General features: G+C 42.7%; 1 protein-coding gene across 1 annotated transcript in view; it reads left to right on the top strand.

Moving 5' to 3' along the window:
• The window catches only part of LGR4 (leucine rich repeat containing G protein-coupled receptor 4), a 113,100-nt gene that overhangs the window by 79,701 nt on the left and 18,581 nt on the right, over window positions 1–14,818 (top strand). The window contains exons 3-4 of the mRNA XM_066251160.1: window positions 6,610–6,681; window positions 7,933–8,004. Of these exons, the coding sequence (XP_066107257.1) occupies window positions 6,610–6,681; window positions 7,933–8,004 (144 nt within the window). The remainder of the gene's footprint in view (window positions 1–6,609; window positions 6,682–7,932; window positions 8,005–14,818) is intronic.

The following is a 14,818-nucleotide window of genomic DNA, read 5'->3' as shown; positions in this document are numbered from 1 at the left end:
GTTGCCTTGAGGTAGCCTGGGTCCCCATCTGAAGTCCTGCTGGTCTTGTGTTAATTCTGTGTGATCATGTGCATGACCCAGAGGGTGTTGAGATAATACTGTTGACCAATGGCCTGGTGTTCCCATGTTTAAAGTATACCCCTTTCCCTCTTAAGAAAATAGCCTCTCAGAATATGTTAAGAAAGCAAATTGTTGCCACAGCACTTTAAAATCTAGCCAAATCATTCTGTTCTGTTGGGAGAGCGAAGAGGAGTACAAATGAAACGAGGAGGAAACACGCAGGAAAGGGAAGCGAATCCGGAATCTTTCCCCACTCTAAGGAGCAGCGTGACCTTTCTGAATCCAGAGTCTTATATTGGGTTGAGGCTGAGGCATCACAACAAACACCAAGTGCCTGATGCATGGCAAGCTCCATGCAGGAGGGTACATGAATATTATCCAGTCCCTGCTTCTAAGGAACATACAAATACAACTGAGGGCGATATAACAAGTTTGTAGTAACTAGAGGCAACATAAGATGCACCCAGTAAGAGAAATTTGTTTATACAGATACCTGTGGAATCAAAGGAAGGTTATATCATCATGGTTTCACATTGTTGCTAGTATTCAACTCAGACAGTGATGGTGAATAAGGTTTTGATGGGGAGCAGAGGCTGGAGTTGGGGTGTTTCAGATGAAGGAAGCGCTGTGAGGTGGAAAAGCATACTGTGCTAAATTGCAGATTCAAGGAGCATGGGGGAGAGAAAGCGGATCACTGAAGGTCTGGCTAATTCTGCAAAGAAAATGTTCAGAGTTGTGCTTTTTAAGGTTTAGATCCTATGGTTTTACTATTAAGTGATTGAGGCAGGAGGCTTGTGGAAGGTCATGGCAATAATACAGGAGGAGAAAAGACAGTGGCCTTGACCTAGGTGACAGCGGGAAGAGTAAGAGAGGGAATGGATTGACCCCTGGCAGCCAGGCTGTGGTCTTTGGAGACTCAGCAGGAAGGTTCAGGGTGCGAAGGGGAGAGAAGTAAGTGAAGCTTGGGATCTGTATACCCTCAGCCACAGACAAGCACACAACCTTCAAGCTTTTGTCCTCACCCCAATGAGTCGTTTTCTCTTTAGGGCTTCACCGCCATTGGAATAATAAGTAAAAAACATACATATAATTTATCAAATTAAAAAGATTTTCTGGAACTAGCCAACAAGTTGAGAAACTGAGAACATGGTTGGGTCTAGCCGGGACAACACCAGGCTTAGAAAGAGAAGTGGCTGGTCTTTGCTGGAAAAGGTCCATGGTGACAAATTCATCCTCAAGATCAGCCACCTGTTTTTCCTTGGGAGTTGCTGAAAAAGCACAACAATGTTTCTATAGCCTAACAGAGTCCCAGGGAGTTCAGGGCACACCCTGCACCTCTGGGCACCCAGGGGTCCCATCTGATCATCTTTGGCTATGGCAGGGACGGTCCTGTTCATCTGTTGGCAAGTCCTCTATGAATTGCAGCGCTGAGCTCCTAATGCCGTAGTCCCTGCTTGTGAGCTCCGGTCTGCTGGGCGAGGACTGCCGCGACTCAAACAAGGCAACTGCACAAGGCCATGCACTCCAGCTCCCTGGGAATTGTTCCCTAATCTCTTGGTGACACAGCAGAGGCACCAGGGTGCAGAGAACATCGATAAGCGCTGGAGCCAGCCAGGAATGCTGGCTCCTCCGCTTACCAGCCGGGGGACTTCTGCCAAGTCTGTTCACCTCTTAGGGACTCAGAGAAGCGTGGCTATTGTCATGAGATGATTAAAATGAAAAGGAATGTTTGTAAACCACGATCTCTGCCTGGAACTACTGTGGGCTCATGACAGAGTAGGTGTTTCCTTCCAGAGGTTTTGGGACTTTATCGCTAAGCCTGTTAGTGACTCACCTTGCTCTTTCTGGATCTGAGGTTTCGAACACAAAGCCTCTCCTAGGGTCTGCTCCAAGACACAGCGGCCCATAAAGTAAGCAAAGAGGCTTCGGAGGGTGCAGCTGCTGAGCCCTTACCAAGCTGCTGTGTTTATTATTCATGAACCACACAGCTCAGTAAAACGGAGGGAGATACATTCCAGAAGGCACCAAAAGATATGTTTACTCCAGGAAGAAACAAAGTCATCAAAGATGGTGTGAGGCCGTGTGCCCTCATCTCAGCATTATCACCCTCCGCCACATCCTAGTAGTGTTGATTTCTCCAGAGAGTGGGCTTGCGTTTCCGGGTAAGCGACACGCGGAGAGCTCATCTGGTCATCTCCACTAATGATAAATAGTGGAGAAGGAGAGGCTGCTTTTTGAAGTTAGCTTCCTTTAGTTTTCCCATGGCTCCAAAAGGGGACCAGATTTGGGGAAAGGAAGCAAATCTTTTGGCTCCTGTGGTTAAACACTCCTTTCTGTTGACAAGCAAAGGTAACCAGGTCCTCTGCATTTTGCCACTTCCTCTGTTAAATTATACTCTTTTTCATGAATTCTAACAGAATAAACTGAACGCCGAAAGGGAAGTCCATAGACATTAAAGCTAATACAAGGGACAAAAGAGTAGGAATCCTCGGCCTCAGTCTGTTTATACTGTTTGTTTTTTGTCGGACTTGACAATTGAAGGCTGGTCTTTCAGATAATTTGGAGGAACAGTCTTAGTTAAGTGACTACTTGCAGCTCTGGGGTGCGGGGGATGAAGGCTACTGCACCTTATGGTTCTTATGGTCCAATTTGGTCTTTTAAAAGTGTGATCTTTTAAACACTGCATTAGGGCTGTAAGCAATATCAATTGAATTTAATTAGTGAGCCTGGGGAGGGGAGGAGAAAGCCCTTGAGAGGGCGTGCACGAAACGTCCACTGAGGTATAGACCGTGGGATGCTACAGCATTGGAACAGTAAGCATGGTGGAGGAAGACATTCTGAGAAAGCAATTTCTGAATAGCGAGTTGACGTTGCTGGGTGGTAACAGAAGGAAGAGATGCATGCCTTGTTCTTGGAAGCGTTTGTACTTGACCTATAAGCCTACTGTGCAAGGCACATGAGGGTAGCCTGTGAATAAGTTCAGTCGAGTTCTGAGAATTCACACATCAGTCATGTTCTTGCGAACGGAAGTGTTCGTGGGAAGCAGCGCTGAAGTTGGGGGGTTCAGGGGTGAAGAGGAGCTTGGAAGGTGAAGTGTGTAAAGACGGAGTGGTGAAACTGGCTAGTCTAGAAACAAGAGGATTTGCTGAGGAGAAACATTTTAAAATGGAAGCACTGAAGAGGTCTTCAAACCATCTGCAGTCCCTCATTTTACACAGGGTGACCTCTAAGAGGTAAAAGGCAATGAAACTATATCATGGGAAGCCTCAAAAAGCAGGCAACATGGAGTTTAGGTGCAGGGGGGGGGCTTGTGAGAGGCAAAGTGCATGGTGAGAGGGCTGTTTAAGAAGAATTTAGTGCCTGACCAGGTGGTCAAGCGGTGGAAAGAGTGTCGACCTGGGATGCTGAGGTCCTAGGTTCAAAATCTTGAGGTCACCAACTTGAGCAGGGGATCACTGAAATAATCCCATAGTCTCTGGCTTGAGCTCAGAGATCCCTGGCTTGAAGCCCAATATCACTGGCTTGAGCAAGGGGTCATTGGCTCAGCTTGAGCCCCCTAGGCAAAGCACATATGAGAAGCAATCAATGAGCAAGTAAAGTGACCCAGCTATAAGTTGATGCTTCCTATCTCTCTCCCTTCCTGTCTCTCTCACTAAAAAAAAAGAAGAAGAAGAAGAGGAAAAAGATTTTAGCTTAGGGTAATGTGTTAAGACTGTTTAAAATCCTGTCTTTTAAAAAAAATTAAATTTATTGGGATCACATTGGTTAATAAAGTTACATGAGCTCTATATTGCATTGTGTGCCCACCACCTAAGATCAAATCATCTTCTATCACCATATATTTGACCCCTTTACTAACTCCCTATCCCCTTCCCTCTGGTAACCACCGTCCTGTTGTCTGGGTCTATGAGTTTCAGTTTTATATCCCACATATGAGTGAAATCATAGGGTTCTTAGATTTTTTCTGACTTATTTCACTTAGCATGATATTTTCAATATATGAAAATATCAGCTATGTTGTCTCCAATGGCAATATTTCATCTTTCCTCATGACTGAGTAGTATTCCATTGTATATATGCACCACATCTTCTTTATCCAGTCATCTATTGAAGGGCACTTTGGTTGTTTCTGTGTCTTGGCTACTGTGTGTTAAGTCCTGTCTTACAGTTGTGGTGTTGCCTGGAAATGCAGCGTTGTTATCCTTGCTGTTGAGTAACTGAAGTACTTGCTCTCGGTTTCCGAGTGCTCTCATTGCTTTCCTGTTCCCGCTACCACCCCGGCTGCCCAACACACATGTCTTCGGTGCATTTCTATGTTAGGACCAGGTAAGGATCACGTGTTGCTCTTTCCAAGGCTGTTGGCAGTTTCATCTTCAAGGAAGATAAAAGCAGAGTTTTCAGGCTTTCGTGGCTTCACATTTTAGGAGCCTTCATAAAATCAAGGTGTGTGAGAGGAACAGATTGGAAGCAGGGGGAGCACCTGAAGTCTAAGAAAAGGATGTTGTATGTCTGGCCATAGCAGGCACTTATATTTGTAAGTGAGTAGTGAAACTTGAGTGAATGAATGAATTGATGAGTAAGGCTCGGGAGTATAAGGTACTTACAGAGAAAAGAGAAAGAATGATGGAAATAGTCCCTTTAAAGGAGGAATTGGTGATTATGTGATCCCAAGACACAAGGGGGAGAGAGCATATATATATATATATATACACACACACACACACACACACACACACACACACACATATATATTTTAATTGTAGGTACAAAATCTCATTGCTTGGGAGACTACCCTTGATGGAACCAGGAAACCGGGAGAGTCATGTGTTAAATCTGATGGGCAACCAACTATCATTTTTAAGTCAATACTTGAAAAGCTTCCTTCAGTCCATCTTACATGCTTATATGAGCTGCTGCCCCACTTTCTGCTGCTTCTCCATAAAGCCGTCTTTTCACCTTGCCCTCCCAGCTCTGTGTGCCTGGGAACGTGGGAAAGGAGAGCTCAGTGGGAATGGTGTGCTCAGAAATTTTACAAAAGGACCCAATAATTCTTTTCTTTTTTATTTCACTCTCACTCCAATATAAATTTGTCACTTCAAAATTCTATAAGGCAATGCTTATTTATTTAAAAAAGAAAAGAAGAATACAGACCTGGCCAGGTAGCTTAGTTGGTTAGAGTGTTCTCCCCATACACCAAGGCTGAGGCTTCGATCCTTGATCAGGGTACATATAAGAATCAACCAGTGGATGGATACCAATAACAAATTGATGTCTCTCTTTTTCTCTCTTTGTCTCTCTCTCTCTCAAATCAATAAATAAAATTTTAAGAAATAAAAAATTGTAGTGTAACCAGGTGGTGGCACAGAGCATCAGCCTGGGATGCTGAAGACCCAGGTTCGAAACAGCGAGGTCACCAGCTGGAGTGCGGGCTCACCAGCTTGAGTGTGGGATCACAGACATGAGCCCATTGGCCACTGGCTTGAACCCAAAGGTCGTTGGCTTGAAGCCCAAGGTCACTGGCTTGAGCAAGGGGTCACTCGCTCTGCTTGAGACCCCAGGCAAGACACATGTGAGAAAGCAATCACTGAACAACTAAGATGCCACAACGAAGAATTGATGCTTCTCATCTCTCTCCCTTCCTGTCTCCTCCGTCCCTGTCTGTCCCTCTCTTTCTGAAATAAATAAATAAATAAATAAATAAATAATATTAAAAAAATAGACCAGTGGTCCCCAACTGTTTTTGGGCCATGGACCAGTTTAATCTCAGAAAATATTTTCACTGACCGGCCTTTAGGGTGGAATGGATAAATGTATCACATGACCAAGACAAGCGCCAAGAGTGAGTCTTAGACGGATGTAACAGAGGGAATCTGGTCATTTTTAAAAAATGAAACATCGTTCAGACTTAAGTATAAATAAAACGGAAATAATGTAAGTTATTTATTCTTTCTCTGTGAACCGGTACCAAATGGCCCACGGACCGATACTGGTCCACTGCCCGGGGGTTGGGGACCACTGATACAGACCTTTGGGGGGGGGGATTATGCTTGCAGTGACTTTACATTTTGCCTCTCCTTCGCACAGAATATGCTGCCCTGGGTTATGGAGAGGTAACAGGCTGACTTGCCTTCTGAAGGCATTCCTTCTAGACAGACTGGTTTACTCTGATCTGAATAAACACTCCTGCCTACTGGCCGGTAGTCTGTATTTATGAGGCACTGGGAAAACACCGCAAGCTGCAGAGAGTGACCATGAATAGCAAACTTAATTTGGTTTAATGTGTTTTGGCTTGCTTGACCTCACCAGAATAAAAATGTGCCTGTCTAAATTATTGTATTGGGAGTTAAAAAAAAAATTCTGGAGATATTTTATCTCATTGGATGAATCTTGGGATCGCTTTAACAAAGGTTTAAGTCCATGTTTAATGTCAGATAGACTTGAGAAATATTTAACATAGAGCTTTAACCGCAGATGAGGTTGTTGTGAGTTCTGAATTTTAAGAGTCTGAATTACAATTTTTTTTTCCTCTTGCTTCTTCCCCCCTCCTAGACGATTGGCTGGCAACGACCTTTCTTTTATCCACCCAAAGGCCTTGTCTGGGTTGAAAGAACTCAAAGTTCTGTAAGTAATGCAATTTTCGAGCCTCACAGCTGGCCCTGTACTCCCTTTCTGCATAGTCAACATGCTCGGAGCTTGGTTAAGCACAGTTTCTTTTTAGCTCTGATTAAAAGATTTAGGGAGTGGCCAGTGGGTAGTGTGGGAGGCTAACGTTAATTTAGGCAAACTTAGGTCTAGATAACAAAAGTTAAAATCTAATACAATAGGTGTTCTGACCTTTACTGCATTGTAGTTGAATGTTAGACTTTTTTTTTTTTTGAATGTTAGACTTTTTTGTGTGGCTAATGAACCAAATCAAAATCATATTTAAGCTCTACTGGTTGGGTTTTGTTTCTACATATTTTATAGCTCTAAGAACGTTGAATTAGCTGACCCTGATGGGAAAAAGGCTTACAAGAGTTCCAAATGTTAAAAATCATTTTAGAGCTAAAGGGAATTTGCGATGCCTGTGACTTAGGTAGCTTGTGAGGGCCTATTACATCAGTTCCTGGCCATGATCAGGAGCGTGGGGTGTGGCAGATTGGGGGTCAGGTGCACTGACAGCCAGCCCTACTGCCACCACTACCTTGTAGGACCACCTGCAAGTCACTATACCTCTCTGGTTCAGTGAGCTAGATGAGTCCTTTACCATCCCAGTCTGTGGTTATGAGTCACGTCAGGCAGTTATTTTATTAATGTGACTAGGAATGGCTGTAGGCGAAACCCATAAACTTCATTTTGGTGCTGAGCTGTGCCTCCAAGCTCCAGGCCCTGACTCTTAGATGATTAGAGCCCTGTTCCTGCCCTGGCCCTGCATTCACTGAGGACATGGCCGCTGCCCGCTAATCAGGGTCTCCTATCCTCTTGGAAAAATTGGCTTTACCAAATGTCCACGTTTCTGGACTCTGCTTTATTCCAGTTTGAAAAGGCCCTAGGGATTCCACTGGCTTTGCTGCTCTTCTTCCCAGTTAACATTAACTAGGGTGATGAAGGGTAATTAGGGTGCCTGAAAACCCGGGCGTAAAACAGCCCCTGGAAACGTAGATTACCCAGCAGGTGTCTGTTAGGAGATGGCTTGGGTTTCATTTCTGGCTTTACAACAAATGTTTCTTGCTTTTTTGCAATTCTCTTGTCTTGGGTGCTTTCCACCTTGACCTCTCCCCTTTCCTGTCATTAGAAACATTATTATTTTTTTTTGGAAAGAACTGACTCTTGAATTCTTCTAAGAAAAAATGGTAACAATTGCTTATTCACTAACCAGAAATTTCCTTCCAGAACCCTCCAGAACAATCAGTTGAAAACAGTACCCAGTGAAGCCATTCGGGGACTGAGTGCTTTACAGTCTTTGTAAGTAATTTTTTGGGTTTTTGCTTCTTGAATCCATAGACTGTCTGACTGCTACATGTGTGAAGAGCTAGAATCACAGGGACAGAGGGAGACTCGTCTTCTCATCTGGGATGATAATGGGGGTGGCCAGGTGCTATGATGGCAATGCCCTTTGGTGAGGGAGAAGGAGGTGGTTCCGTTTACTTCCTCTTTCCTGGGGGGGGGGGATAGCTGCAGGTGCATACTGCTGGGGATAACTAACTCCACAGCCTGTGGGTGCCAGGTGGTCACCCCCTCTTTGGAGCCAGAGTTATGTGTGGTCAAAAGGTCCAGCGTCTGTGCCATGACGGTCAGGAAACAGCCACCAAAAGGTTTCTGCCTCAGGTGGTAATGACAATCAAGACAAATAGATTATACGTCCTTATCTGTGGACATTGACCACACACGGGGAGTCGCAACTTACTGACTTGTGCTGCCTTCTTCCCAGCTGGGTTTTTTTTGGGGGGAAGCGTGGTTTATGTGGAGTGTTCAAGATTTCAACTCTTGGTTTTTACTTTGTTTAACCACTGATTTCCAAAGCTTTTTCCTCTAGCACTTCCCGTGGTTCTTTTTGTGCGTTCTGTCCCATATATATGTATGTATGCCTGTGCACGAACCTGGAGAGGTCATTGCTGCCGGGGTTGGGGAAGGCATGCCCCACCTCGGCCTCCAGGGGAGGATCAGGTGAGCAGCGTGGCAATGCAGGGGCCGGGCGGATCCACTAAAGATTTTGAAGAAACAACTCTTTTTATACTGAATAAGCAGATATTTGTTATTGACTGGAATGCATGCTTTTGAGCTAGTGTTAGGGCTACACCTTTAGGTCTCTTTATTTTCTCCGTTAGAGAACCAAGTTCCTGTCTTTGGGGCACTTAAAAGGAAAAGGGTAAAAAACATTCAACTGAAGCATGTGTTAATTGCCATTTGACTTTTTGCCAAGATTAAGAAAAGCCCTTTGCATATTTATCTGTCCAAATGTTTGTACTGCTTTCAAAGGAAATTCAGGTGTGTTCAGCGTCATTAGAATTCTGTTTGGTTTTGAATCCCAAGTTGCTATTTACTGGCTGTGTGATGTGGGGCAAATTATGTAAAATTCTCTATACAGAAGTTTGCTCATTACTTACTGTGCAGTTTAATGCGCAAAAAAGACCTTTAGGACAACATCTGACAAGTAGTAAGTGCTCAATAAACATTTCAGAATCTCTTAATATTAATAATGATGATATATTTTATTAGTTTCTTTCCTCTTTTATTATTAGTTTACCCAATTTGCATAACTAAGTGAAGGGAGCATCTTTGAAAGCAATGAAAAAGTATTTTGCAAAACAAGGAGCTTTGTTAGTTTGTTATTCTACTAGAATCATGAATACAGACTTAAACTGTTACAATGTCCTAATACTAAATATAATGGGACTAGGACATAGTTTTTCAAAGTATGGCTCTTTGACCACCTGCATGAGAATCACTAGGGGGAAATGTCCCTAAAATACAGGTTCCCAGGCTATAATCTAGAAGTAATGATATTTCCTCTTTAAAGGTAGGACCCAGGAAGCTATATTTCACAAAATTTGCTTAGGTAATTTTTATGTACATGGAAGTTTTCAGATTCGCTTTAAATAAAAAATTGTGATAGTTATTACATTTATGTGTTACAGATGATAAAATTAAGTTTTAATCTGTCACATTTTTATATACTAATTGTAAAGCCAGTAGCCAGGGCCACCATCACAGTAGCCCGGCCCATGCAGGTTCGCATTGGATTCGGACAGTCGGTAAAGAAACAATGGAGCCAAAAACTGGTGGGCCATAGTCTTTAATCCTAGCTTGCACCCGGCAGGCAAGTAAAAAACACACACTGGGCTCCAAATCCCACTCACATTCAGTGCTCACAAAGCTACTGACTTATCCGAGTTTCCTAGAATCAAAGGTTTCTAATTCACCATACTTATTCACCTCTGTTCCTCATCTCCTTCCTTCTCCCTGCACAAACTCTGCACAAACTGGCCTCTCACTCAACACTCCGCTATTTTGGCTGCTTCTCCTGGCCTCCCCCACGTGGCCTTTCTTTGCTCTCTTCTCTGCTCTCTCCTCTAATGCTAATCTCAGGAACCAAGAGAGCAAGCTCCTGTTCTGCCCTCATTTTATAGTGTAGAAATCAAAACCTTTAATCCAATATACAAAATAGGGAAGTCTCTAATACAAAGTCACTTATCTGAGGCATGATGGGGTTGTACCACCCCACATCAAAAAGGGTGGGAAAGGCTTAACCCCAAAACCAAGCCCCAGGCTACAAGGATCCTGCCTGCCCACAGCCTGCCCCCAACACACATTAATATCACCTGGGCGATGGCCTCCATGTGGGCAGCGCCATCTTTAACAAAGTGAGCATAATATATTTTATCTGCCCAACACCAATCTATTTCTTAGTTGTTTTTTTTTAAGTAACTGCCCTTAAAATGACTCTAAATGGAAGCTTTTTTAGGAAAGATGTGTGAGTTACAGAAGACATGGGTGAAAATGACTGAGCTGCTCATCCATCTACTTGCTAACATAAAACCATTTTTAGCTGCGCCCAAGACTCATCACTGGAAACGGTCAATTATAATTACCTTTAGATTTTAGATTAGATATCCCAGTAGTAAATGGAAAGTAACTGTGAAAATAAAACTATGGATTAATAAAGCATATCTTATGCTGTAACAGTTAAATTTTACAATGTATCTAATGTCATAAAAAAAGGGAGTATCTGAAGTATCAGCCATTTAATGTCTAGTTTCAATAGCAGTTTGAGGTAGAAATGTATATTAAGTAGCTCATTTCACCAAAATGCCAAGTTATAGAATATAAGGATTGGTTATTCACCAGCTAGTGGAGGAGATTCTGGGTGGACTTTGAGTAAACTGACTGGAGTGAGTTTCTTTGCAGAAATGTGACCATTTCCCCCACACCCTTCCCACATTGGGCATAGGCACACAGAACCCGAACTCACTGGACATTTTAAATAGATCCTCATTTTCTTTTGCTTCTTCAGAATTCATTTTACTTTAAGACCTTCTTACATAATTATTCTTATTTCACCAGACTAAATGACCAAAATATTCAATAATTTTTGTCTAGTTTGAAGGCTGAGGAAAAAAAGCAGACTAATACCTTTAAACTTTAGAACAGAAAAATTACCAAGAAAACATACAAATAGATTCTTTCTAATTTGTGGACAACTGATACATATGACATTTATTAACAATGTAAATGATTTGAAGTGTTTTTTACAGATATCATGGGTTACTCCCGCTAAAATTTTGTGCTTACCACTCATGGAGTTGCGTAGTTTAAATTATCTCCAAAATCAGGATGGAGGATGAGAGTGAGGAGAGAAATCTAAACAAAACAAAACAAAAAATTTACAAAGAAAGGCATAGGTATGTTTTTATATCTATCGGAAACCCAAAGAGCGAGGTGTCAGGCCTGTTTTATTTGAGAAGGAAATGTTCATGGGTTTGTTAGCATAGTGGGTGTAGTGGTCTAGTTAGCTACAATTGAAATTCTGTCATAATGTAAAACAGTCTTATCAGCACTTGAGTCAGTTTGAAAATCTGATCTTCAGACCTGAATTATACAAAAGATTTCCTTGTGGTTTTGAAGTAGTGCTTTAAAAGAAGCAAAGGTCATTAGGGGTTGAAATTGAACAGAAGTGGTTTGATGCAGTATGTGATGATGACTATAAAATCTGAAAGTGAAATGTTGATATTAATAAAAAGAGAGCATTAACAGCCTTCTACAAAGCCACGAGGATGGCGAAAACACTGCCTGAGCAGTACATTAAAGTGACATGTCAGAGTTTGCTCCACTGGATTTTTTTTTTTCTTTAAGAGAGAAGGAAGCAGGGAGGAGAGAGAGAGAAAGACAGGAAGGAAGAGAGATGATCAGAAGCATCAACTCGTAGTTGCATCACTTTAGTTGTTTATTGGTTGCTTCTCATACGTGCCTTGACCAGGGGTCTCAAGCTGAGCCGATGATGCCTTGCTCAAGCCAGCGACTATGGGATCCTGTCTGTGATCTCATGCTTGTGCCGGCGACCTCGTGCTTAAACTGGCAAGGCCGCGCTCAGGCCACTGACCTCAGGGTTCCGAAACTGGGACCTCAGCATTCCAGGTCAGTGCTTGATCCACTGTGCCACCACCGGTCAGACTAGAATCACGTTTTTAATTTATCATATTGTGTATCATTTTCACTAGAATATCATTCTCCTGAGGACAGGCAAATAAGTTGCTCCATTGAAATATGTTGACTGAATTGCAGATAATTAAATTAGCTACAAGCAGCATTTAATTGCACTATTTAGTCACATTATATGGTTGATTGTGTGATTATATCTTCATGTCTATCTCCCTAAATGGAAATTCCTTGAAGTTGCAAAGTATGTGTGTGTGTGTGTGTGTGTGTGTGTGTGTGTGTGTGTGTGATTGAACACACTGCTTTTCCTCATTGAAGCAAATCTCCTAAGCAGTTCCTAAGCCAGGACTATGCCAGTCTGTTATATGGAGGATGCCTGTATGCCTGTTTCTTCTCAGGGGTAGGTTGTAGAAAGCCCAAGGAATGCACAGGCCTAAAAATGTTTGTTTCTAAGTGTATTCTTAAGGCAGCTGCTCAGTTTCCTGAGCTCTCCTATTTTCAGTGCCCTTTCTGTTATCTTGACTTTATCAGAAAGAAAGCTTCCATTTGATGATCCTCACCAGGACCTACACAGGCACAGTCTTTACCTCCTGCTCATCTATCTGCCTCAGGGAAGGAGAGGGCGTCTGGGGCGTGGTTAGGTCCGGGGAGCAGCGCTCTGCGCTTGCCTGGAGGGGAAGCAAGAGCGCAGAAGGAGAGGAGGCACAGAGACCACTCTAAAGTCAGAATTTCCTGAACTAGAAAGCTGTCACGCTCGATTTCTTTTAAAATATGCTGTTATATTGACTTCTCACCAATTTTTTATTGGTGTAGTTGTCTCCTAATTTTTATCAAGAGGTCCAAGCCTGTCAGGTACGATGTGAAGCAGTGAAGATACATGAGCAAGGGGTTTGTTAAAAGAAAGTTCTGATTTGCTGGGCACATCCTGTCACCTCATCACATTAATACCAGGTTGTCTTTGTGTTGAAAAGCCATTATTCCAAGAATTACACCTGGATTTAGGACTTAGTTTTTCAGATTTCCAGATGAAGACTTAATTTTAAGTATAAGTAATACTATTAGTAAGGTGTCCTTGATTCAAAAAAAATTTGGTGGCCCTGGCCAGTTGGCTCAGTGGTAGAGCGTTGGCCTGGCGTGCAGGAGTCCCAGGTTCAATTCCCGGCCAGGGCACACAGGAGAAGCACTCATCTGCTTCTCCACCCCTCCCCCTCTCCTTCCTCTCTGTCTCTCTCTTCCCCTCCTACAGCCAAGGCTCCATTGGAGCAAAGTTGGCCCGGGCACTGGGGATGGCTCCATGGCCTCTGCCTCAGGTGCTAGAATGGCTCTGGTTGCAACAGAGCAACACCCCAGATGGGCAGAGCATCGCCCCCTGGTGGGCGTGCCGGGTGGATCCCAGTGGGGCACATGCAGGAGTCTGTCTGATTGCCTCCCCGTGTCCAACTTCAGAAAAATTAAAAAAAAAAAAATTGGTAAAATTAAAGAAGCTTTACAGCCACAGTAACATTGATCAGAGTAGCTGTTTAACTTTGCTATGAGTGGTTTGCCCTTTTCTAAATAACTGTCTATTTTGACAAACATTTCTAAAGAAGTGCTTCATGCTAAGAGAACCGAACATGGTTGCTTTACTGGTACATGGCACCTACATTTTAACTTGGCCAGTAATAAGGATTGGTAAGAATCTATTGAAATGGTTTGTTGCTATAAAAAAAAAGATTTTTGAAATATTTTCTTATTTTTCCAATTTGGTGCCAAGTCAGAATAGCAATTAAATTAATATCAAATATTATTATGATGTAAAATTTTAAGTAAAGTGGTTTTATTTGCTTGCTTTAGTTTCTTTTTTAAAAATTTTCTATTGATTTGCATGTGTACATCAGAGAGGGAGAGAAGCATCAACTGGCTTTTCCACATAGTTGTTCCATTTAGTTGTGTACTCACTGGTTGCTTCTCATCCGTGCCCTGACCAGGGATGAAACCCGTGACCTCAGCACGCCGGATGACAGTTTATCCATTGAGCCATCTGGCCAGGGCATCTTTTTCTTGCTGTTTTCCTGTATTTTTGATATATTCTGAAACATAAAAGTCCAATTTAAGCCTTTTTTTTTAATGATTAGAGTTGTTTTTTTTTTATTTTATTTTTACAGAGACAGAGAGAGAGTCAGAGTGAGAGATAGACAGGGACAGACAGGAACGGGGAGATAAGAAGCATCAATCATTAGTTTTTCGTTGCACATTGCGACACCTTAGTTGTTCATTGATTGCTTTTTCATATGTGCCTTGACCATGGGCCTTCAGCGGACCAAGTAACCCCTTGCTTGAGCCAGCGACCTTGGGTCCAAGCTGGTGAATTTTTGCTCAAACCAGATGAGCCCACGCTCAAGCTGGCGACCTCAGGGTCTCGAACCTGGGTCTTCCGCATCCCAGTCTGACGCTCTATCCACTGCGCCACCGCCTGGTCAGGCCAATTTAAGCCTTTTAAGGGATTTTTAAAATCTTTCTGCTCTTAAGTTACTTTTAGCCAAAGATTCTTAAAGTGTCCAGATGTAGATTCATTTCTTTGTTATGAAGGATGGAAACGAACCGACTTCCATACACTGACCTTGGAAAAGTTGTTGAGTTTTAT

This window comes from Saccopteryx bilineata, chromosome 1, assembly GCF_036850765.1.
Source record: "Saccopteryx bilineata isolate mSacBil1 chromosome 1, mSacBil1_pri_phased_curated, whole genome shotgun sequence".
Classification (NCBI taxonomy): domain Eukaryota; kingdom Metazoa; phylum Chordata; class Mammalia; order Chiroptera; family Emballonuridae; genus Saccopteryx; species Saccopteryx bilineata.
This window is presented reverse-complemented; position numbering and strand designations above follow the sequence as displayed.